Genomic DNA, 26869 nt, shown 5'->3' with positions numbered 1-26869 from the left:
ATATCAAGATGTGAGCATTCTCAGGTTATGTGTCAGATACCTGACACATAACCTGAGAACGCATCTGGGCTTTCAGATGACCCATCTACTGTTAGCTGAAGCCTCATCAGAAATGGTCTCAGTGAAAGTGACTGTCTTATGGAAGGGAAACAGCGAGAAAAAGATTAGGTATTCCAAATTACACAAAAACTGAACTGAAAATCAGTGGTAATCGATCTCATGAAGCGATGAATCCAAAGTTACAATTTTTAGTTCAAATTATCAATATGCAGGGAGGGAGTCAGGAGAGAAATATAACAGTGAGTGACCACAGCCATCTGAAAAACACAATGGAGGCTCTTTGGTACTGATCTTCTCATAATTGATGGAATTATGAATGCAGGCGGTGTCATCAGATTTTGTTCCACTATGTAATATCATCTGAAGAGCTCAATTTCTCTGCATGATAATGATCCCAAGCACACTGCCAATGTGCTAAAAGCATACCTGGACAGAAAAACACACAATAGAATATTATCATTCATGGACTGTCCTCCTCAGAGCCCAGACCTCAGCATTATTAAAGCAGTGTGCAACAAATGCATCCAAAGAAGCTTTAGAATGTCCTCCACAAAGACTGGAGAACTATTCCTGGAGACCATGTAAAGAAATTAAAAGAAAGCTTACCTATGAGAGTTTAGACTGTAGTGAAGAATTATGGCATAGCATTTCAAGCTCATTGTGGTTGCAGAAACTTTGTTTTTGCCTTATATACTGCACTTCCATTTATGTTTCGATGTTTCATGAAAAACTGCTGCACAGATTTCCCATTTTCCTAGCAAAATACAAAGAAATGATGGGTACTGTAATTTTGTATACAAATCCTTACATCTGGACTGTGCCAGTGCACTTTACCAGATTTATGAAACTTGGATGAGCAAACTTGTACTTGCACCTTTTAAAAAGGGTGCAAAAAGAAGAAGGTAAAGTATTATACCATTTATTTTTCATCTTGTTAATGTCCTGCAGTGGAAAAAGGGAAAACCAAAAAATCCAGCAATAGGCTTAAATCTTATAATACTGAATAATGTGTATAAATGTAGGCAGATGTAAAAGTGCCAGAGAGATCACAGAGTGCCCCCTCCCTGTTTTCAGTCATTGTTCCAGCGTGCATACAGCACTTGTTTAAAATTTGGGAATCAATCATTTGCCTTTGCCAAGTTATAAACACAAACAATTGGGGCCAGATAGCCTGTGGCATAATGAGTGCAATGACAATTTTGGTTTAACAAAACTTTTTGTAATTACATTGCAAATTTTGTTTCTGTAACTTTTAATAATTGGTGTCCTTACATTGAGCACAAAGAAAGCCTCATGGGTAGCCACTGGAAATGCTCCTCTTGACATACAGAGGTCGTTCAAGAGCTGTAATAGGCTTTAAAGCATTGGTCCCTCCCAGGGGCGGACCGACTGTTGGAGTAGATAGTGTACTGTTACGCACAGTTTGCCTTATTGACGCGACATAGAGAAAGGGAGAGGAAGCAAACAAAGGGTTGAGTTTGTTTACAGGTTTGCAGACTGATTAAAACACTTCATTCTTTTTTGTTGTGTTTTCATGTTACTTTTTTAAGCTCTACTTGGATTATGTACTCAGAGGCACGATCCTGAAATGCATTCAAGGTGAGTTTTAAGGACGGGCTCCAAAAAATATGTGTGTTACTTAAAAAAAATACACAAATCTTTACAAACGTGCTCTTTAGATGTTTCAGTCGCTGAGTCAGGTGTCACGTTGCAAACAGCCGACACCTGCCTAGTATATTGGTAGATTTGTGGAAAAATCTAGAAATCAGTAGATCTAAATTTGAATTATTCATATTATTGTGAAATGTCACTGCAATCACCATGAAGACATTTTTGTTTAAAAGGTGTTTTAAACAAAGGTGCTCTTCCCACGCATGTCTACTAAGTGGTTACTAAAGCAATTAACAAAGTAGTGCAGTGGGTGTTTGAAACGACCGTCCCGTGTTTGATGGGACTTTCTTCTTTTACATTAATCTGGATTTGGGTGTGAATTTTGCAGCGACCCTCTGACTCCGCCGGTATATTTGGCAACGCGGCGCGCTGGCTCGAGTTCAGCTTATTAATCTGCTAACTCTGTAGACGGGTGAACGTCTGGTTTCACCCGACATCGGTTGTGTTGACTGTAAAGGAGATGCTGTCAATGCCGGTGTCCCCAGGGATGCAGAGAGGGGAAAAACATGCGTTTTATTTGCTCGATAGAGTGACGACAGCTTCTTTCAAGAAATAAGCACACGCTCAGTGGGTTGAGGATTTAAGCGACAATTCTCCATTTAAACTCCTCAGAAGAGCTGATTTTTTTTGTTTGTTTTTTTGTTTCATCTTTCCCTTGTTAAGGGAGGTTAAAGAGTTCGTCCGCGTTTCTACTTAACGGCTACTGTCAGGCGATGACGCCCGCGTGGGAGATTTTTATCCACTCCGGCTAGTTGGCTTGAACTTTTCTCCCATTAATTCTTGTGATAATGGGCAATTACGGACACTAATGGATATGTTTGGGCACGCTACTATGAGACTCCCAGGACTGGAGATGGCGCACGACACCACTTGGTTTTGCAGATAACCATGCGAGGGATAGCGAGTAAAGCCGTACGCACACACGGCCGCTCAGCTATTTTGCTGTTTGTGTTTTAATAGTTAAGTGAAACCTAATATGTTAACCGAGAGGTCACTTTCTTCTATCCGATGATAATGTCAGCCGTCACCCACGAAGACACGGAAACCTCTTTGTGTTCATAAAGTTTCGGTGCAGACGTGTCGCCGAGCGAATTTTCTTACATCTTCTGCCCTGTTGCACCTACATAAAACACACCGAGTTAGTGTTCTCGTACCGGCTTTGCGGATTTTTCTTCCTTCCCACTGTGTTGTTTCCCTCTTGGCGTAGTAGCCGCACGAACGTGTCACTGTTATTTCTCTAGTGCGCAAACTGTCTCCGGAGGCGCTCGGATCGGTACTGAAACCCACAAGGAAAGTAAAAATTTTCATATGGTTGAAGTACGGCCATCGCGCCCGGTTCACACAGTTGTCGCTCCTCCTCTGCTCCTCTAAAAGCAACGCTATGATGAATATTTACATTAGAGATGTGCGAAATAAAAGCGCGAATACCGGCGAATAAAAAAAATGTCTGCCTAGAATTTCATTTTGGCAGACGCCTTGCACTACAGGTCATTACAGCGGGGGATTCGTGGGCCGAGGAAGCTGCAGTTTATTCTGGACAAACAGGAAGTGCCGCAACAAAACATCATTTTCATGATTTTGTTTTGTAAGACTGTCACATTGAGAGTCTGAAGCTCAGTAATCCAAACGGAAAATGGCACATGTGTAAATCGTTGTTATCTCAGCGCAAATCACCTTAAATAAACTGACTTTGCAGAAACCAGTAGACTACTTGAGTGAACTTGATTTCACAAATCCCTTTATTAACTGCTAATAAGCACCGATGTGAGAAATTCAAGATTGTTATATTTTACTTATTTGAAAATGCTGATATGCAGGCTGATTGCGGTCTGTTGCGGCGCATTTATTTCTGGCTGTTTCTCTGTGACGCAGCTGAAGTCACTCTGGGGCTTCCTCATGCTTTTCCTATCAGGCAAACAGAGATGTGCCGCAATCAGCAAATTTATTTTCAAACAATGGAAGCGCACCGGGCAGCCAGTTGGACAGGAAACCTGGGCCACAGAGCAGGAACACGCTCAGCGCACAGCCAAACACTCGCTCCTGAACTCCCTGTGCTTATCTGAGTTTCAGCTACACAGAGAAGTAAGTTACAATACAGTACCGTTTCATAAAAGTCACTTATTGTTAGCACGTTACATCTGCTATGATTTGGCAAAAAAAGGAGAGAAAAAAAGTTGGCGCGTGTGTAAAATTAAGTTAAGTGACAGAAGTCCCGCAGTTCTGATGGGATATTTGGAAACAGAGTCACGTCCTGCCAGCGGATCGCTGGAATACGTGCGCCTGAAACTCCAGACGAAACAACAGCGAGAGGCTGTTGGCTGTTTGAGCACAGGGATGACCAGCCAAACTGACGGTGCCGCTCTGTTCATTCAACAGACCACCAAATTCGTCCGATGGCTCGACCGCAGTAACAGCATCGGAGGCCAGCGGAGGAGATCTACCACCTGTCGGTGCCACAGGAGCGCAAACGTCCCGTTTAAACCGCGGCTCTACCGGAGGAGGAGAACCGGATTCGCCTTCCTGGTGCAGAACCCCGAAGAGCTTTGACGTTTTTCAGAGCCGGACGATATTCCGCTTCCCTCGCCGTTCCTCCAGTGGATATTTTTCCTCTGACTGCGACTCATTGCCAAGCTCCCCGCTCTCCCCGAAGCCAGTGATGTCTGACAAAGCGATACAGACCCCGAGCCTCACCGGACAGGTGCTAATACACGCCCTGCAGCGCATGGGTGAGGTGCACGGTGAAGGACCGGGCACGCAACACGGTGAGCACAGACTCTTCATGTATAACTCCCGCATTAATGTGAGTGCACGCACGTGGAAGATGTTCAGGTGTCTTTTTGTAAAGTCGTTTCCCAAGTGATGGAGTGACAAACCGAGATGCAGGAACTCCATTTGGTAATGTAAGGTGGCTGTACTTCACATTACGGTAAAGGTGTTTCTCGCCTTGCGCCTTTCGTCATGATGTTGCTGTTGTTGTAGATGGTAAAAGAGGACATGCACACAGTACAATTTTCATGCTCACAATAAAGAATGCAAATTAAAGTGTAGGAATTTGTCTAAATGCCTAAACGCACTGCTAATACTGGTATAGGTGTGGGTGAAAGTTTGACCTGACTCAGTCAATAAAGACTACCCTGGACGTAAGACGGCTGTGTGGGTATGCAGCTTAATAGGAAACTAGATAGGAGTCTACAACTAGTTCCCTCACGTTTCCTCTATCAAAGATTTGGGGCTTTGGGCGGTCGGTGGTGTTGAGTGTTACCAATGATAGTGAAAAGATGAACAAAAACATACTTAGGATGTTTTTATATCTAGTTTCATACTTAAGATGTGTTTGTTTTCACCTCTTTCTCACTCTAGAGCTTAGTCATGAAAGAGAGCCGTTTTTCCACTACCTTGATGTGCTATGCTTGCTATTCTCACATGAGTAAGGCTGTTGCTTTTTTGTTTTTGAGATTCTGGTTTATTGACTAATACTCTGCATGTGCTACTCTGTTTGCCCTTGAAGAGAAATCCAACAAATCCAGGTGGAAACATGCTTATATAAAACACACTAATGACTCCTCCATGCTGCTAAATCCACTTCTGCTGCTTCTCTGTTTTCATTCCACTGTAGTAGTACTTTGTTTTTCTGGCGAGTAATGCCTGCTGCCTTCGAGTGTGTAAAACCTTTCTAAAACCTGCAGGATACATTTGAATAACATTCTCAGGTTTAATTTAAAAGGAAACTGTTGACTTGTTTATACAAAGGGTGAGTGATAGTTATAACATTGTGGACAAAGGTGGATCCAATAGGTTGGATGTGTGATTTTGTTTTGCAAAAAACAAAACAAAAAAACCCATAAAAAAAAAGCAGAAACGGTGACAACTTGTATTCACATTAGTTTTCAAAGTCTTAATCCCACCCTTACTCTGTAAGGGTTTGTCATTTTCATCTTCACATTGGTGGTTTGAGGGAGACAAACACATAATGGTGTAATGCGTGATGACCATTCTGTACCATGTTTCTGTTAGGAGTTGTTAATCCTGCTGATGTTGGTTTGTTTCAGACGTTGTCCTGACTCATGGCTAGACTAACAGGGCCATGCCCAGGAATGTGTGCATGTGTGTACTATTCCACACACAATGTAGGAACCTGTCAGTGAACCTAAAGAAACACATTTCTACTGACATCATCGTTACTGCCACGCGTAATGGATGTCAGATTTATATACACTTTTATTAGTCAAACTTAAAATGATGTGAAAGAGTCATAATGTATCAGTATTTCATAATGATAATTGAGTCTGTACTCTTAAAGACTCTTGACTCCTCAAAGTAAGCATTATTTAGCGTTCGCTAAGTATCACTTAGCAAACTTGCAGGTGAAATGCAGATGTGAAACACACAAACATTGAGCAATGGCTGAGCATGATATTTGGTAATGGAATCTTTCTGGTTTCAGTTTGTAGTCCAAGTAGTATTGGTTGGTCACATTTAAGTGGGCTGTGTTTGCATGCTTTAACAGTATTAAAGATGGCTGAAGTTTCCTGCTTTGAAAAGTGACAACACAGAAGTACCTTAAAGCTGCATTCTGTTTAATGGCCAGTAGGGGTGCAACTGAAGGTTGGCAATAAACTTGTAGTTGTAAAGTATAAAAGCCTATGTGGGAAAATAGGCCTCAGCTCTTTTGCTCTTCAACCTCAGAAGAGACTTACCCAATGGGGTAATTGCTGGTTTAGGACACATTTATAAAAAATAAAGTTAGTTTTTGTAAACTGTCATTACTGGAGTAAAAAAGAAAAGTGTTCATCCTGGATAATCTTATTGATTATAAATAATAAGTCAATCATAAGTGTGGATGACAGTGAGCATGTGGTGTCCCCGGGTTTCACAGTCAGATCCACCTCTCACCCATTATATTGCAGAAGTTGACAAAGAACATGCTCAGTTCTAGGATTCATAAACTAAGGTTAAGGTCAGGTTGTGTTTTAGATAGTCTAGGGTTGCATTCGGCTAAAAAAAAATGTGTATAAGCTGAACTACATGTTGATTCTCCAAACTGCACCAATTTCGTGTCATACTTTAGCCTCCATCAGCATTGATGCAGACTCAGGTTATACCATTCCACAGTGTGAAATACTGTTGCTCCTCAGATGCTGCTGTTGTTGCAGAAAAGGTGTCCATTTGGTGTTGGACTCTTGTTGGTTAGGTTTAGGCATCAAAAGTACTCGGTTACACTGAGTTAAAGATGAAGAACTTTGTCCCTTCTCAACATTAATTTAGTATGCTGAAACATAAGGCTTACCGAGTGTGTTTAAATGTGACACTAAAAGTATTGGACCACACCTCTTAATCTTTGAATCCAGGTGTTTTCTGTCTCATTGGTACAGGTGCACAAAAGCATGCACCTAACCAAACCATGTAGCCTGCTTTTACAAACATTTGTGAAAGAATGAATCGTTTTAAAGAGCTTACGTTGATGCCACCTCTACAAGTCAGTTTGAAATGTCTTCCCTCCTAGATATTGCATGATCAGCTGTAAGTGGTATTATTGCAAAGTGAAAGCGTGCAGGAACCACAGCAATTCAGCCACATAAAGTTACATAGCAGGGTCACCAAAGGCAGTGGTGCATAGTGTGTAAAAGTCACCAACTCTTTGCTGACTCAATAACTGCAGAGCTTCACGGCATGGGTTTCCATGGCCGAGCAGCTCCAGCAGGTGTACTGAGTAGGTGGCCTGGTACTTTTGTTCATATAGCATATCTGATGAGTGTGGATTGAGGCCCTTATTGCTAGTACCTTTATCCATATGTCCTCTGCAAACATACCGGTAACAGCAGTATTTGAGGCCTTCAGGATGCTAGCAGGTTGTTACTAAGAATTTATGTATTTCCCTTTTTATGGAATTAATATATCGATTGAGGTGTAAAGTAACTAAATACATGTCAGTTAGCTGTTAATTAGAATGTTCAGTTGATACTAAAGTAGAAGTAGAAGCTGTTTAACTTATCCAAAGAGCTTAAAATGAAATTCAAATTGCCATAATAAAAGATGAAAGCAGATAAAGTTTTAAATATTATAAAACAGGAAGTGCAAGTTATGAGCTTAGATTATATCATCATATAAACACATTTTCAAATGTGGACATTAAAATGTTGTGCCAATATTATTTTTTAATCTCTATACCACAAACTCATTACAAATCATTCGTGCCACCGTTGTATTTAGATGCTCATTAAACGTTAAATATTTAGTGTATACTCCCACAGCAATTTTATGACCAACGGTTTTGAGCATACATTGAGGGATTCCCCAAAATGTTTTTATCGGTTATCACAGCCTGGATCCTATTTTTATTGTTTTCTGTTTATTTCAATCCCAAACAGAAATGAAAGAACTGCCACCTCCAGCATCACTGGTCTAAAATAGTGCTCCAGTTGTCTTGTTTACATCAGCACAGCTTAAAAACAGAAGGCTCATACTTTTAGCTGTGATGCTGTTGGCTAAAGTTGCCCATCCTGTTGCTTGGTAACAAACAAAATTTTGCCAGGAGGTTAAAACTTGGCAAAAAAAAAAAAAAAAAACAGATAAAAGTACTAACAGAGTAAATGCCTTCACAGTGTTGCTGCAGTGGAAGGCAAATAAATCTTCTATGGAATAATGCTGTTCTGTCATCTTAATGAGAATAAACCTATTTGTTTCGCTCAGACTGGTAAAATTGTGCGGTTACGTTACATTACAGTCTAACCCTCTCTGTTTACATCTCAGCTTTAATCCTTCAATTTGTTTTTCTAAACACAATGGGGTTTTATTTTTTTGTAAATATCAAAGTAATCTCCTAAGGCTGAAATAAAACTTCTGAAAACCTGAGCATATTCTCTGCTTTGTATGTGTCGCTATTCTTTTTCATAATAGCAGCGAGTAGCTTTGCTGATTGCCTTGTGTCTCTTTTATTCTCTTTCACTGAAGCCAGACAGACAAGATAGCAGTCAAAACAGAACAGTCCATGTGTGTGGTTACGTGTTGTTTATTAAGTAAGCCACTCAAAAAAGGACTCAGTATGTGTGTTTAGTAGCCAAAATAGGCTTCAGGTCTTTTGTAAGATGCAGACAGTAACTTGCATCTCAATCAGTCCACTGCATTTGCAAGATAGGACCAATAAACACAAACTGACTTGTGCAATAAGTTACACATTGTCCCCCCAATCACACACAAAAGTCTCACTTATCAAGATTGCTAACTTGTTTGTGTGTTAGATATGGTGCAGGGGCTTAAGGAAGATCTGTTTATCTTGTTGTTGCTGCTCGACATCGCAGTACTTCCTCCTGCAGCAGCAGGAAGATCACACTCGCAGTGCAGTCAGGTTTCTTCAGTTTTAGAGCAAAACAGATGCCTCTTGTGAGTTTTTGTCCTTAACACAGTCTAATTATAATACAACCTCAGGGCTGGATGGAACAAAGATAGATTTTGCCTGAGGCTTTGATCTTACAAATAAACTTTAGCTGAAATTCAAGTTACTGAGCTGCACAAAGCCGACTTACTGTCTGTTAGAGGAATTCATTATTTATTCAGGTTACTCTAGTACTCTTTTGACCTAAGATGCGACTGTTTGCTGGCATTTGTTTTTTGCTTTTTAACTGAATGCCCTTCGGCATGAGCAAACTGTGGATTATGAGCCAAAATCGGTTGTCAGCAGATTGCATTACAGCAGCCAGGTTGATGTCTTAGAACTGCTCCTATACAAAATCAGTATCATCATGTATACTATGTATAACTGTCGTTTTGGTTATTGTGGTCATTGTCAAAGGAACATCCTGATAAAGTAAGTCCTCGTGCATGATACAGTATTTAACCCACTAAGTACATGCAGTGTTACTTAAAAGCATCTTGGACGTCAGTACAGAAATCTTTGAAAGGAGGAAACAAGTAACATATGCAAAACTTCATAGGAGTTCTTGTTTTGTGTTTTAAAATTCATTATTTGATGTCTTGAGCATCCTGGCATCGCCTACCTGCACCGTTCGTAGCTTCCAAACCCGAATAAATCAGTGAGATTCAGTGATTACTCAGCATTTATTACACTTTGAGGCATTGTAGCGTAGCTCCTTGCCCATATCGCCATTAAAATCCCTCTTGCTGATGCTGCAGTCAGCAGCTTGATGGATTGATTGCTGTATTGGTCTCGTCAATATCAGAGGATGTGAGAAATATTAAGTCTGGGTTTCATAATGGCGTGCATGAGTCATAAGCGGAGATCGGTAAGAGGTCAGAGCCTTTCATAATCGTATTGTAGTTCAGACTGAAAATCTAACAGATTAACCACGAAAACACACATTCACGCGCACTGACACATGAACGCACTCGCACTTTTCCTCATCCTGGTCAGCTGGCAACTGTAACACCATGAAGCACTCAAAGTGCACTAAATGTGTCTGATAACCTTCTCTACTGTTAATAATTAACAAATATGTTTGTCATTTACCTATTCTGTCTCACCTCGTTGAATAAGTACCCTGATTTACATCTCCTCTGGGGTTTTTATTATGTCACTGTGAGCATGCATCGATTATAACATCAAATAAACTGAACTGGGTCAAAACCAAAGGAGTCTCACTTTATGAATCACACTCTGATTGTTTTTCTTCTTTGTCTGTCGTATAGTTTCTTCAAAATTTTACCATTAAAAGGAGTTTATTGGTGTGTTTTTTTGATAAAAGCAGTCATGGATTGGCGGGAAAGCCGAACATGCACATCACATATGATTTTCTCCAAAACAACAACAACAACAACAAAAAAAAAACGATGAAGGTTTGAGTTACAGTGCTTTTCTGTTACATCTGTTCATGTTTTTTTTTTAAAGATTCAATATCAACAAGTGAATCAAGTTCAAAGGAACTTAGCTTGGCTGCAGTGAATTTGGTGTAACCACAGTCTGAGCCATGTGCCCGGTGATGCCCAAAAGGACTTTATTTTCTTTCTGGGCAACCTATTGTTAACATAAGTTACGATCAGAGAGCCGCCATTTTGAAACACCTCGTATGTAAAGCTATGTAAATACATGCGCTCGGTTTCTGTGTTCCTTTGTGGTTTCTCTTAATCTTACAAGTCATATTTCAAATATCTTTGTGCTGAAGTTTCACAGTGTTTTCAAGTCTGAACCCCTAACCACAAATAAAGCTCCAAATACTTTTTGGTTATGCTTCACTTATATGAAGCATAAATAAACACATATTTTGTCTCGGTGGATAAGTTTTGAGCATTTAACCTCTTCAGAAATGTAATGAAAGATCATGTGAGTTAATGCTGTTGCACCCTGGAACTGACACGCAGGATGTATAACAGTTGTTTACCTGATCATCATATGCAAAGATGGCATGTTTTCTTTTTACTTTGTGTTGCAGATCCGTCACCCAGCCCCTCTAGGACGTGGCAGCAAAACGCAGCAGGGGACATGCAGGCAGAGACATTCGGACAACAGCTCAGACGAATAGGAGACGAGTATAATCATCTCCTATTGCAAAGGGTTAGTGATCACTGACACTATTTCTGTGTGTGCGTGAGAGAGAGAAAGAAGTCATATGTGTGTTAAAACCAGCCTGCAGCAGGATACATTTTTACATCTCTTGACCAGAAGGCTGAACACCCTGCAGCTGTGGTAGTGAAGCTGATCAGCTGACAGACAAGACTGCCATTAACTAAAGGATATAAACGACTTTTGCCAAATCATCTCATCTCAGCAACTCAAAAATATATAGGCTGTTGGAAAATTGCCTTTTTCATTCAGTGTTTCTCTGTGAATCCAGATTTGCAGCTGGATGCTGCTGAAATGAACCACATGTTCAGCAGGGCAGGAAACAAGAAAGGAAAAAAAAAACAGGACAAAATGTGTGTGTGTGTGTGTGATCAGAGTCTCTTAGCAGCTGGTCATTTCCACTCTGCTTTGGTTGATAAAAATAAAAAGACCTGTGATCAAAGTATTACACGAACAGACAGCCTGAATCTGCAGAAAATCCAGATGCCACAGTTACCACTGTAGTTAAAAAACATACCAAAAAACAGGAAAACAGCCTAATGATAGAAAAACCTCAACAGTGCAGGAGCAGGTGATGGATAGGTTAAGCGTAGAGAGAGGAAAGCAATGTTTACAGAAGTTGAAAAGAAACAAAAATAAACCTTGTGATACAAATTGACCTTTTAATGTGGGGAGAGTGAAAGAAGTTCATTATGCAGCACACGAAAACACATATGTTACATAGATGTATTTGTAAATGCCGAAGGTGAAATTCATCAGAGCTTTTTCAGTTTATTAATATATATCGCATTTGAGATGTTAAATATTTTCTGCATGCTATGCTGCTCTAGCCTCTCAGTTACAGTATTCTTGAAACTTCCTACTATATACCCTTTAGGCCAAATCACACACAAAAAATACAGGTTTAAGAAAATTCCTATCACCTTGCTTGCTTCGGTACTTGTTCCATGAGATTGCAGTTGCAGTATTCTGACTATTGCTCTGCTAAAGAGACGTTCATATTATTCTTGGGAGTATAAATCCTGTGAATGGTGCAGTTGTGAAGTTGTAATCAGACTTAATTTCCTCTTGGCTTCTTTTCCTTGGCAATATTTCGGCATATTGCATCACTCCGGCTTTATTTACTCCTCTATCAAAGAGCTGACTGGAGCTTTGGGAAGACAGAGAGGAAGCGAGAAGAAAACATGATCTAGTTTAAATTCACTTTAATCTCATCACAGAAATGGGTTAAAAAATAGAAGTCAAGAAAAATGCATGACAGGCCTATTATATCTCAGTAAGGAGCTTAAAACACTCCCTCAGTGTCAAAAGCTTAACAGTTACAAAGCTGCAAGTCTCCATTCGAGTCTTTTGATGCATGAGAAATCTGCTTCACTCACTGAGTGTTTTTTTTGTCTGTGTAACTAATGAGCTGCAAACAGGAATAGAGTGAACCTTTTCTGCAACTTTGCTTCTGCATTTTTTCCTAACCAACTCATATATCTGATCTCTAGTGACCCTGTGCTTACGTATTAGAGATTCAGCCGTGTAAACTGCTAATGCATTAGTAATATAAACAAGCACAAATGTAGAAATCAATGATTAAAAAATTATTTTTCAACATTTGTTAATATTTCTCAGCATTCTAATGTTTAGGTTTCCTCCCCCACACACTAAACAAACCTAAATTAGCCAGTGCTGTAATCACTGACCATACAGTTACTCAGCTACGGGAGTCATGATTTTGGAATGTTTTCAGTAAAAAAGCAGTAAAAAAGCTGGTGTTTCTCACATCCTCTGTGAGCAATTTCCATTATTCAGTGCTGAAGATGGTGAGGAAAGCAGAGTACAGGCTCTGACTCAGCACCTTGTCACACAAGTTTGGAACGTGTGTGTATTTTAGTGCCTCCGTTATCTTGATTGCAGAACCAACCAGAAAGTGAGCGCATGTGTGTTAGGTAACTTAACAAACTTACAAAGAAATAGGCTGGGGATGTTATCCACTGTCCTGACATTGTGATCGTTCACCCTAATCTGCTCGGCTAACTGGCAGTTGCACTGAAGCACTGAAGCTTACGTAGCTTGCACAGGAAGGTCAAACGTTAAACGTAAGGCACTGTGACTGATTAAAGGCCCAAACAAAGGAGCTCAGGATGCGATACCCAATGAGGCAGAATATAGTTTACTTTTACATATATGTAAGTGACATAAAGTTGCATTTTTTAATGTTAAAAAAAGTAAAGGCTATGTTAGTTCTATTGCATGTAGATACCTTTATGATATAACTATCAGTTTGGGAGGGGTTTTTTTGCTCTTAAAGAAATAAACACACTGACTTTTCGATCAGTCAGTTTAATCAACATTTTAAATTACTGATGTTAAAGTGACCTGTAGTTTGTGGGACTGATTCTATATGTTCCTCAAAAGTATTAGCTTACTATAGCCCACTTTAGTAAGACTGATCGGTTCATTAAGTCATATATTAATGCCACACATGTGTGGAGATTTATAGTTGAATGAAGGAATATGCAGTGCTTGTGGTAAAAGACAGACTGTATATAGCCTTGACACACCCATGTTGTAGTTTTTGTTTCATAACATCTGAAACAAGGCAGCACGGTGGCACAGTGGGTAGCCACACAGCAAGAAGGTCCTGAGTTCAATTCCACCATCAGGCTGGGGTCTTTCTGTGTGGAGTTTGCATGTTCTCCCCGTGTTTGCGTGGGTTCCCTCCGGGTACTCCGGCTTCCTCCCACCGTCCAAAGACATGCAGCTTGTGGGGATAGGTTAATTGGATAATCCAAATTGCCACTAGCTGTGAATGTGGGAGTGAATGTGAATGCGAATGGTTGTCTGTCCCTATGTGTTAGCCCTGCGACAGACTGGCGACCTGTCCAGGGTGTACCCCGCCTCTCGCCCTATGACAGCTGGGATAGGCTCCAGCACCCCCCGCGACCCTGAAAAGGATAAGCGGAAGCGAATGGATGGATAAACATCTGAAACATACATAATACAAAAAGTACTTCCTCATGAACAGTGGCCTCCAGCCCCTTTAGTTTTATAGCCAGCATCACCAAACAATATGTCAGCACCCAGCCTGTAATGTAAGTGCTAACGAGATAAAGTGAAAGCCTTCATTTACCTTTATTTGTTTTTTTTTTTGATGAATTAACTCCATCTGCCTTAATAAAATATAATGTCACTATGCTGTTTTCACTAAGGTAGGTGAGACTGGTTGAACTCAAGAGCTTAACAGATTACAGTATTACAACTCAGTGCACTAACGTCGGGGAAAGTATTTAATTTAGTCCATATGTGAACAGTCCCACGAGCTGGGATTTAGTACGTGATAAGCGTCAGTGGCGTGAGCCTGCCATGGCCTCAACGGCTTCGAAACAAACTTAAACACAAAGAGGCTGGATACATGTGAGAACAAAATGAGTTAAGGCTGTGACTCAACACCTTGTCACACAATCGCACTGCTGTGGAAGACAGGAAGAGATAGGTGTGTGCGTGTGTGTTTTTTTTCCAGTGTGTCTTAGTGGGAAATCATCTGTGAACGTGGTTGCAGAATCATCCAGAAAGTAAGTGCAGGTGTGTTTGTTCTTGCTGTAGAACAATAATGAGACGGAGAAAAGAGGAACGTGGAGACTTGTTCCTTGTTCTCTTGCCAGGTGTTGATGCTGCAGTGTATAAATGCACATGTGTGGTTACACATAAGGTTGACCAGGTTTCTCACTTTATGGGTGATTGCACAGTTTTAATCCCTCGCCTTTCATCCCACATATTGAGACAACAGTGCGCATTTTGATTAGCTCTAGTTTCCAAAAACCAGGACTGCGACACAGGCACACTTCTGATGTCTGGATTTTATCCACTAAAGAAAGCATACAAGGAGGTCATCGTGAGTGAAGTGCTGTTTAATCTACTTGAGCTATAGCTAATTTAAAAAATTGCATGCAATTACAAAACCTCAGGTCATACAGATTTCAGTGTAATATGATGGTAACTACAAAAAGGAAAAGGAAATTCAGCTGTAATAAACAGTGAAAGAGAAACTGCTCAAGTTTCAGTGAAACTGGTGAGAAATGATTGTCAGAGATCTTTTTTCCAGTTTTTAATCATAGTTATCTTGCAGTTTTGCAAGGATGAGAGTATGAAAGCAGTCTTACAAGAAATATGCGGTTTACAAAAAGATCGGGCTATCTGTCGATGCATCTTTATGAAACAGAACAGTAGCTGAAATAAGAGTACACTGATCAACCTTAAAAGCATTAAGTTTCAACATTAGAAATAAACATCTGAGTGCACCAAGAAGTAAAATAAACATATGAACTCATGTTGATATATTTTTCTACCACTGTGAGTTTGTGATGACAATTAATTCATAAAATTAATGATTTTCTGCAGCGTAATTCTCTTGTCTACTTTGCAGCTGCAGGGTTGTATTTTACTGTTATATTATTTCTGTTCTTTATAGATATCTATCACCCGTTCCTCTTGTAGCACCTCGTGCTCAGTTGATCTATTTTGCGCAGAAGAGTCAAATGACCCATCAGAAGCTTTGCTTTATGTGAGTGCACTAAGAGCCTAAAGCAGAAAGCCCGAGTTAACAAACAAATCCGATAACCACCATTGTGATACCAGTTTTCTCTGACTAGATTTTAGACTTTTTCAAGCCAGCTGATACAAAGAAATCCTGGCTATGTTGAGCATGCTTCATAGTACGTCCTACTGGTCACTCAAAATACTTACATTTTCAGAAGGTCAGCAACAAGACATTTTTTAAAGATAATTAAATCCATCTATCTGAATAATGTGGATTATTACCACTTCAAATATTGAAGTTTTACATTTAGCATTCTTTTTATGGTTTTTTTAAAGCCTTTATTATGACAGGAAAGCTGGGAGAGAGCAGGGGGAAGACATGCAGGCTCTAAAATAGCCTTATTGCATTATGAGTCACCTGTTCAACCCGGTGAACTCAAATGGCACTCCATTCTCGTGTAATTCAGAAAGCAAATTCTCAACAGATGTTCTCTCACATCCCTCAGGTTTCTTATGTCTTATCTGAGTGTTTGTGAGTGGCTGTGTCTGCGTTGAGATATCCTGGTGGGACTGCATCCTTGAAGTGACCTGGAGAGTTGAACTTTAGGAAGATTTCTGAATACAAGAAAATATAAGAAGTCTTCAGCACTGCCACGAACTTTACACCGTAATCAAACCGACACAGCAGTAAATGATGAATCATCTGGCTCCAGTACAGCCGGGCTAGACAAGGGTTGAACTGAGGTGATTAAAGCATGTGGTGTGACTGCCTGCAACCCTACACCCTTTTGACCTGTTGCTCCTTAAAACTAAAACAGTTTTCACTTCCAGCTTCCTTAACTCAAAAATGCCAAGCCAGCTGTGAGCATTTCTTCAAGTTGCATTATTTCACATACATTTTTGGATCTCTACTGATCCAATAAAACCATCTAAAAATATAAGATCAAATTATCAGTCTTCTTTTCTGCACATTTACGTGCTCCACAGAGAATGATTTCTACTAATGTTGATGGGCCTCTAACTTTTCTTCCAGCGGATCTAAAATGCTGACATTTTGTTTGTTTTTTTACCAAAATTTCCAAACAGTTTTTAATTACAATGCCACAAAATTTGGTACACGGATTGTCACATTTGGTAAATCACGGTTCCAAGATGATCTATCCTTATGTGACTTTGCTGATATGCTCTTTTCTTCTATAGTTATTAGAATTACGTTTCTGGTCGTGTGTGAAACATTATAACAGTTATAAGAAAGATTAGAATGAACTTAAACTCTTACCACCAGGTCAACAGTTGAGCTTGAAGCTGTCCAGACCTCTGGGTTATGATCAGGAAAACTAATGACACATCCAACCACCCTGTTTAGATTCATCTCGCAACCCTGCTTCTTTGGCACTCCTCAATTTAGGATTGCGAGTCACTGATCCAAAGGTGTCTTGAAATATCTATGAAAACAGGATCCAGTTAACAAAATTTTATACTTAATAGGGGAATTTATTATGTTTTTAGCTTCAAAATGAAAAACATTATTATCAGCCCGTATCACATTACTTTTGAACACTTAGCTGCCAGCATTGCTAAGGTTGACAGAAGAGCTTTATTCGACTTCATTGCCTGAAGCCTAAGAGATGCCTGAAGGATAAGAAACAGTCTGCCTCACTTCAGACTGCAGAGTGACTCACAGAGACGCTACACTGACACAGACTCTGGGTTTAGTTCACTTTACTGCCTGAGAAGTTTGAAAAGCACTTACTACTGTAACATACCATGCAACCATACTATATTATAGTGGTTAATTATTTTGCTGGAAAACATATGCAGCAGTGTATAATCTCAAATGTAATGAGTAAGCATTTGTTTTTTTAGTAATCTTCCACACACTTAGCTTTTTCTCCTTTGCCCTCAGTTAATCCATCCAATCTCTCTCTCTCTTCCTCCCTGTCTTTATATCTGTCTCTCTCTCTCTGTCAAACATTTACACAATGTGTGCATGTTTGTTTTCAGACTTCTGTGAACATGCCCAAAATGGTGTCCATGCCCATGTGTGTTTGTGTGTGTGTGTGTGTGGTGCGACAGCCCAGTGTCCGTGACAGTGTAGATTCATTATGGCTCAAACCTGCGGTTACAGAACTCTAAGGGAGCAAAGCACAAGGTCTAATTATCCTGTCCAAACACACACACACACACACACACACACACACACACACACACACACACACACACGCTTACAGAAACTCCCAACACACACTGTCTTTCAGTAAGAGGTACAAGCCTTTGTCCTGAAGACAGAAATAACTCTGAGGAACACTCTGGACCAGTTGGGTGTCACTGGCTGGCTGCTTGTATTTGTGTGTGTGTGAGAGAGTGATTGAGTGTGTATGAAAGACAAAGGGCAGGACAATATTTTTAACCCTTGCTTAACCATCTAGGTTTGCCTGTTTCTGTGACTACACAGTGCCTGCCGTAGGTTCTGCCTGTTTATGGCCTGCTAGCTGAACAGTTGTTTTGTTAAAGGCGTTTTCTGAACTTAAACACCATTATCAATTTCTGCTGTCAGCTATTGTAACGGAAGGAACTTTGATGTCTCAAAGTTTCAAAGAAACTAGGACAGTAGTCACTGAGAGAGGAAAGTTATTTCAGCATCAATACATTTTTTTTCTATTTGGGGGCTTCAAATATTTCACTATTGACTCATTTGAAATATTGACTAATTTCAGGTTTCTAATATAAATCTTTATAAATGCATAATCACCTATTTCTCTCAGTCATGGCAGTCAACACCACACCTCAGTTTACTTTATTACTGCACGATTTGGCAACTTATCATGGCCTTTTATCAATATTTACCCCACTCAGGATAACATAAAATCTCTAGGTCAATGCTAGCACAGCTTTCCCTCCGTTTCTCGAGTGAGATAGCAGAGAACTGCATCACTGTGATGTTCACCCAATCTGGTGCTTCGAGCTTTCTCTCAGAGGAATAATTTTACTTGTAAATATAGCGACAATGGTGAATTAATGTTATGGTAACTATTTGTTTCTGAATACCACCACCTCTCTAAAGCCCTCAAAAGAATGGTATTCAGAACACCCCAACCTTTCACCCATTATTCAAGTACACACAGAAAAAGTACACAGAAAAAAAATTAAATCTTTCAACTCAGTAGCAAGAGTTGGGCATTGTTATGCAAGTATTTGTAGCCGTTATTATGCATATTTCCCAGTGCAACTCTATGAATGTCAGTTTGGACAGATTGTGCAAGATCAATGAGTAGATGTTCAAGCTGACAGTAAAGACATCTTTTACAGGAACAGGAACTTGTTAATACTTGGTTGCAGTACTTTTGCATTCAGAACTTAAATTTTACATTTATTTTAGCAATGGTATGTGATTAAGTGAAGCTATAGCATGCATGTAAGACCCATGGCATATTTTTGTTTTAAAGCTTTTTTTAAAAAAAAAAAGAGAGACAACTGAAAAAGAAAAGAAAAACACTTTAATTCAAAGTGGCACAGACACCACAGAGATGGTAATAGTAGATAGAAAAATAATGTAGCAAAACCTGAGTCATTTTGCATTGTGTGCATCAGTGTGTGTATGTGTGTGGTTGAAAGTGTAGCCTTGTTTTGAAAGCTATTTTTGAGAAGCAGCATAGTAAGTTGTGGTAACCAAATAAAATCACACGAGCTCTTTGGAAGTGGCTGACTCAATGTTTCCACTGTGAAAGGAACGAGGCAAGAAGAAGAGCAAGATAGAAAGATGAGAAACTTAAAAACCCTTGCATCAGAGATGTCTGTCTTCAAAGACTTTGGGCAGAAACAATCACTTGCAGAATGCGCACAACTTGGCTGTCTTTTCATTCGCATCACCTTTTGCATCCACAATTTTTAGATTCCTGGATCCAAAGTGCATCTTGTCAACTTTTAATATTTCTCAGTGTCATGGTAACACTGCAAAGGTTTTTAAATATGCTGCATTCAAAAGCCAGTGGGGAATCTTCGACTTCAAATCTCCTTTAGTGCTCTAAAACTGGCAGAAAGGCACGATGTTAACAGTAAAGGATTCATTTACCTGTGGCTTCCCAAAACAAACAGACCAAAATAATTCACTGTGCAAACATGAAAGAATCTGCAGTAATTGTGATAAACTGTTTTATCTCTAAGTAGATGAATTGTATCATCTTGTTTGACTGATGGGCTGAATTCTGTTTTTTTACTGATTAAATGCCTGACTGGTGAATTGCCGATGATTGGCTGACTTCCTGCCTTTCTGAATCTGTTTTTGTGAAAGTTTGGCTTTTCGTCCTTTGGCATCTTTGTCACACTTTGCCTGCTGTTACATCCCGCTAGCAATTACTGTGGGTGTGTGCGGGAAAATGCATGCACTGTACACGGTACCTTCGTGTGTTTGCACGTGCTGTTTGAATTACTTGTTAGGAGCCTGCAGAGTTGCAGTGACAGCAGGAAAATGATTTGTGGCAGCAGGTTTTCTATTCTCAGATGAAGGATGAGGTTATTTGAGGTAAGAGTTCAAATGAGGAAACTATTAGAGAATTACCAATGTGTGTCTGGGTGTGCATGTGCGTGTTTCCTTTCTGTAATCCTGAGGTATACAGTAAGCTTGAAAATGAAACGTTTTTTGGGAAACTGGTTTTGGCTTCATGTCAGTCTCTCGGCCCGCAGTTTGTCAGCTAAAGGAATACATCTGCTTCTGATTGCAGTGCAATTCAAACCTCTTATACTGACTGTGAAATACAACCAATCGTCCAGAGTAACAGATCAACCCTATACACAGTGTTTCTGATTTAAGATGTTTATTGGTTTATCCCTGGATTTACAGTAATGTTAAAACAGCAAAAGAAAGTAGTTAAAACATGTTAATGTGTGATATTGTAAAGCACTGTTTGCTGTTCTTTATCATAAGCAAAGCTAAAAACGTTCTGCTCTCATACTCAAAGCATGGACATGACACTGAGATCTTCTCATCAAACTGCCAGCAAGAAAGCAAACAAGTCTGTTTGCCGAAACGGCAGACTATTTCTTTGAAATCTATGAAGTAAAGAAACTTCCAGCATGCATGTTATCAAATAAAGTATTATTAGTCCAGTTCTAATTATAGCTTAGATGCAGTTAATTTGATAACAATGAGAGGTGGTTTTAGATAGTCTGCATACAGGCTCCTCTCAGGTACACCACATCCTCCTGTTATGTTGTCATTCATAGTTTCTCAGCTTTCATTTGCAGCCAAGCATGACTATAGATCAGCACATACTGTGATTTGGAAGGTCATTCAGAAGTGGCATTTTGGCCTTTTTGATCAGGATATGAAATTAATCCAAATCCTTAATTTGGAATAAATTCACATGCTGTGAATCCAAGCAGTTCCTATTGAGCTTCCCTGTTTTTCATTGCACTGGTTTTGATAAACCACATAACCCATGTTCTTCAGTGTACCAAAAACAGCTAATATATTATAATAGTATCTAGACATCAATGGACCATTAAATAAAACGTTATAATGAAAAAAGCTTTCAGTAAGATTGCTTTGCGTCATGAGACCCATACATCTGCCAACAGGAGCCCTTCCCTTACTCTGCAAGCTGAAGACCATCATGACAGTCAAATCATTACAGTGGTTGGTGAGGTGACGAAAGAGCGCAGAAACGCTGCCAACTAAAGCAAAAAAAACAAAACAAAAACCCACAAACCTTGTGTCTGTGTTCCAACGCTGCTTTGAGGAGAGACAAGTCTCTAATGTGCAACATGATAAACATTGCTGCAAGCAAATTAACAATAATAATAATAATCTCACTGTTTCCATAACAAGAAGGTATAATAACATCTCTGAAGGCCTAGAGAAAATAAGCTGCCGAAGGAAAATTGCAACTCTTTATTGCTTTTACAAAAGTTCTTATTCGGGTTGAAATCCAGTGTAATATTCTACTATAAACAAAGGCAAAGCTCTAATGGTAATGTGTGATGTGAGACGCCAATTTTTGATGCCAAATGAAAGGGGAGGCTGAATTAATGGGTATTAACTTCACTCAAGACAAGAGTCTTGATATATAGTAATGGCAGACGTTCAGGTTGCGGAGATGAAACTAAATTGCCAAAAAAATCAACATGTGGAGAATTTACTCTTCACTTTGCTGCCAAATACAACAGTCCCCTGATGACATTCAGGGAAACTGAGCCTTAGAGAAATCAGTCTTACTGTATTGACTCTCTGCCGGTGATCGGCTACTTCCTACACTGGTGTAGCTGAATTGTTGATTTAAAGTTAAAAAGTTCATAAAGTGATGATTACTGGAGGAAAAATCCACAAAGGAAGAAAAAGTATCACATGTCCTGTCAGAATAAGATGTTTTTCCAGATGTGCAATTTTTTTCCCCCTCTGTCATGGTGAATTTGATTTAAACCACTGACAGATAATAAAACTTAGTCTTCAGTCCCACCAGCTCTGTGAAGCTATTCACAAGGGTACTTGAACCCAAATGCTAGCACCACAATGCTAACAGGATAATATTTAACAGATATAATGTTAACACCTTCCAAGCGATTGTCTCCAGATTGCCGTTACCATTTGAGAGCATTTCTGTCAGGAGATGTTAGTAAAGTGGGATTGTTATTTCCATCTACAGCAATTTATATTTGGCACCACTGCTATGTTCTGTGGCCTTCCCACCCTTCTATACCCACACAGGGAAAGCCTCAAGTGGGGAGAGCATTAGCTGGGATGTAAGTGGCAAATGGATCAGTTCTTTTATAGCACTTTTCTACAGTACCTAAGGGGTCAAAGCACTTGATATAACTTGTCTCATTCGCATAAGCACCTTTTTCTATACACGTGCTTCCTATCTAAGAAACATTCACAAAGGATGCATTGGATGGAGAGCAACTTGGGTGTTCCAACAATCCAGGCTCTTAATATCTTGTCGGATATTTGGCACACAAACTAGAGCAACCAGGGATTAAACTAGCAACCTTCCGATTAGCAGATTACCTGCTGAGCTACAGCCACCCCAACTACAGAAACTATATGCATAGATATCTTAAATGGCACACCAACCTGTATGAGATTAGCTCTAGGAATGTTATCAGCTGGTACCCGTGATTTGCCTGCCAGAACTAACCCTACGGTTGACAAGCTATACCCCATTACCTTCACCTGCCATAACTGTTTCAGTGTAAAAAATCAGGGTCATGTCTTCTTCAAATAAGCATTCTGCTAGCTCTTTGGTCATCTAACTTGCTTCTTTGTTTAGTCAGATGTGGAATTAGAAGCACATTGTGATTCATTTCAGGGTTAACTAGTGTTCCCCTCACCTGTTTCCTCCTCTGGCATTAGAGGCTTCTGTGGCTTTTGGCTCACTTTTCAAATTAAACCACACAGCTTTTATATCCCTGTTGCATCTGTAAAGATCCTGTTTTTCAGAGTACAGTGTGGCCTGGGGCAGGCAGCATTATTTTGTGCCAGCGGATATCTGGATGATGTTGCACAGTCTGTCCATCCGGGCTAAATCTGAAAGGCTTAATGCCACAACGTGAGGGAAAAGAAAAAAAGATTCTTCCTACCCTTGTAAATTCCTTAGCTGCTCTTTAAATTATTCATGTATGGCAGTTTAAGCAAACATTTTGTACGGAACTCATTAAAACTCACACCTGAAAGCTGCATTTCAACCAAAACCATCCACTGTTAGCTACTCCGGGTAGTTGTGGCTGTAATTTCCAGCTGTTAATTATATAAGAGAGGATTCAGTTACTCAGGTGTTTTATTCTTAAAATAGGTTTAAAGTGGGTGAAGAAAATACATTCAGTAACTTGCACAACATTGTGTCTGAGTGAAGTAGCTAAAGTCTCTGTTGTTGTTGTCTAAAATGGCTTTCTGTGTACACAAGTTACTACATAATTTTCATTGTGGGGATCCCCTTCCACAGTAACAGGAACCTTGTTGTTTCTGGAGAGAGGTTTTTTTTGAGCATCCACCCTGAGGATGTGTTCCTGTTCTACTGACCAGGGAGATTATTACTGAAAAGTTACTCTTCCTGCTGCTGAAGAAATGGACTGAGGCCAAGACACTGAGCGATCAGCTGCAGGGTTACTGTACAGAAAAGAAAACACCTGTTTCAGTCAACAGCCTGCCAAGTGTATCTAGATGACTGAGGCAAGGAGTTACAAATAGACACAGCTGAGGGGCACAGTGTGAAACAAGGCAGGTGATTTCTGTTATAACATGCAGACAAGAGGACTGGGCACCCAAAATCCAACCAGACTCAGCTTTCAGCTTGTTTGCTTCAACTTTTATTTTTTAATGATTTGAAAAAGAAAATTTGAGCAAATTCAGCTTGACATTGTGATAATGCTTGAATGTGTCACTGGAGCTACAGCAAGTATGGGGATCAATAAAGTATCCATTATTATTATTATTATTATTATTATTATTATTATTATTATTATTATTATTAAAATAAGTATTGAACACATCACCAGTTTCCTAAGGAAATGTATTTCTAAAAGGTGTCATAATTACCATGTAACAGCATTAACCTGAGGCTACAGCCCTACACACCAGCACAAATCTCTATCCAAATGAAGACACGTGTGAGCTTACGTGTGGCTGATTTCACCACAAATGATGGCTCACTTTATCACGGTGCTGTGCAGGGGTCCGCATTTACTCAGCTTTAACATCACCCTGGGCTCTTGGCTAGCTTAGCGTTAGCATGCCGTCTGTACAGGTGCCTGCAAAGAGCCAAACTTATGTTAAAAGTATAATGCAGTTGTTTCTGTCCTGGAGCGGTTTCCACTTTACCATCACACTCTCATCCTTGTGCAATAAAAAAAAAAAGAAAAAGTAATGTCTATATCTATGCTGCAGACTGCAACACTATTTTCCTCCTACACACAAACTAAAATCAGCTAAATGTAACGAGACTGCAAGAACCGATAAGCGGGATCAATAGGCAGGCAAAATAACGATTCCAAGGAATTGGACTACTGTGAGCCATTCCCTGGGAATCCCTGATAACAACTGAGAGTTTCCCTGGCAGTGTGTTTGGGACGATCTTCCTTCTAAAAAGGTCCACCCTCATTTCAACATCATCATCATCATCATCATCATCATCATCATCATCATCCTGGTAGATTGCTGCAGATTTTTTTTAATCACAATATCCTGATACATTTTTCCATTCCACCTTCCTTCAATTACGTGCCAGTGCCGTATGCTGAAAAACAGCCCCACACCATGGTGCTCCCACCTCTAAACTTCAGTTATGTGAAATTGTTTTGGGGTTGATATCCAGTGCCCTATTTTCTCCAAACGTGGTGTGTATTACGGCATCCAAAGAGTTTAATGTTGGTTTCATCTGACCAGACTACATTCTCCCAGTATTTCACAGGCTTGTCTTAATGTTGTTCAGCAAACTTTAAACATGCTTCAACATGCTTATTCTTCAGCAATAGAGTCTCGCGTGGTGTACGAGCACACAGGCCATGGCGGCTGAATGCATTACTTATTGTTTTGTCTTTGAAACAATTGTACCTGCTGATTTCAGATCTTCCTGTAGCTCCCCACATATGTTCCTTAGCTCTTAAATAACACTTCTGATAACTCTTTTCATTCTTCTTGCTGGGAGCACCTGGTTGTGGTCGTCACAGTGAAATTATGTTCTTTCCAACTCCACATTATGGCCCCAACAGTGCTCACTGGACCCTTCAGTAGTTTAGAAATTCTTTTGTAACCAGCACCATCAAGGCTACAACGGTCTGCTCAGTAACTTTATCAATCACAAGCAGTTTCTTGTGTAACACCTGGGAATGCGACCTTTTTATAGGCCAATCAGTTGGGACTGAAGCAGCTGATTTTAATTTGCAAAAATTGGCAGGATTGCTTTCTAATTACCGGTACTAATAGATTTCAGCTGGTGTCATGACTTTGCATGCTTTGTTACGCCTCCCTTTCTTCATGTGTTCAACAGCACATTTAGAAATACATAGAAAATTGGTGACATGTTCAGTACTTAATTTCGCATTTCGGCACTTGCTGTATCAGGCATTTCCTAAGCTTAACCTTAGAGGTTTTCCTGTTTCACATCTTTGTATCTTGCTTGGTTTTCCACCACTGTATGGAAGTGCAACATTAAATTACCATTTTAATACATTCTTGTACTGAACCATTTCATTGTCACTGTAGAATACATACAGCATTAATGTTTGACATCTGCTGTGGGCTTTTCTCAAATGGTAACATGAAGTTTATCAGGCAGCATTGGGCAGTAGATGGGGCTTTTGAAGTGCTGCTAATATCGGCTGCAGCAAACTTTCAGGTTAGCTACTGTTAATTAAAAGTGTGCTGGAGTGAAAGGACTGTGACAGCTTTTGTTACAGTACCACATTCCTTGTTCTGGGAATGTGTATGTATGCTCTCATGTAAAGGTAGTTAATATTCTCAGAGTGTGATCAACTGTATAAATTCTGCTGTCATGCAACATATAAAACAAGATTTTAAAAAAGTCAGAACTTGAAAGATCAGAAGCTTTCATACGAACCCAAAATATAAGAAGACATATACATATATGGGGTGACCGTGGCTCAGGGGGTTGGGAAGCGTATCTGTAACCGGAAGGTCGCCGGTTCGATCCCCGGGCTCTCTGTCCTGGTCGTTGTGTCCTTGGGCAAGACACTTTACCCTACCGCCTACTGGTGTTGGCCGGAGGGGCCGATGGCGCGATATGGCAGCCTCGCCTCTGTCAGTCTGCCCAAGGGCAGCTGTGGCTACAACTGTAGCTTCCTCCACCAGTGTGTGAATGTGAGAGTGAATGAATAGTGGCATTGTAAAGCGCTTTGGGTGCCTTGAAAAGCGCTATATAAATCCAATCCATTATTATTATTATTATTATTATATAAACACGTACATTCAAAAATGCACTCACACCGGGAGATGGAGAGAGTAAAAAGAGAGTTGTGGCAGGATGTTGAGAACTATACTTACATGCTTCCTGTAGACGTAAACATACAGTAGGTGTCTGCCCCTTTGATTTAAAACGTCAAGTGATCACAGGGTGTTTACATGAGCTTTAGATCTACATCACTGCA

The 26869-nt window shown here is 39.9% G+C and overlaps 1 protein-coding gene across 1 annotated transcript in view; it reads left to right on the top strand.

Moving 5' to 3' along the window:
* Positions 1-1507: 1507 nt before the first annotated feature.
* The window catches only part of LOC113034972 (uncharacterized), a 31571-nt gene continuing 6209 nt past the window's right edge, over positions 1508-26869 (top strand). The window contains exons 1-3 of the mRNA XM_026190183.1: positions 1508-1659; positions 4108-4493; positions 11115-11236. Of these exons, the coding sequence (XP_026045968.1) occupies positions 1649-1659; positions 4108-4493; positions 11115-11236 (519 nt within the window). The 5' untranslated portion in view covers positions 1508-1648. The remainder of the gene's footprint in view (positions 1660-4107; positions 4494-11114; positions 11237-26869) is intronic.

Source organism: Astatotilapia calliptera, chromosome 13, assembly GCF_900246225.1.
Source record: "Astatotilapia calliptera chromosome 13, fAstCal1.2, whole genome shotgun sequence".
NCBI lineage: Eukaryota > Metazoa > Chordata > Actinopteri > Cichliformes > Cichlidae > Astatotilapia > Astatotilapia calliptera.
Note: the sequence above shows the minus strand (reverse complement) of the source record. Positions and strands in the feature narration are given on the sequence as shown.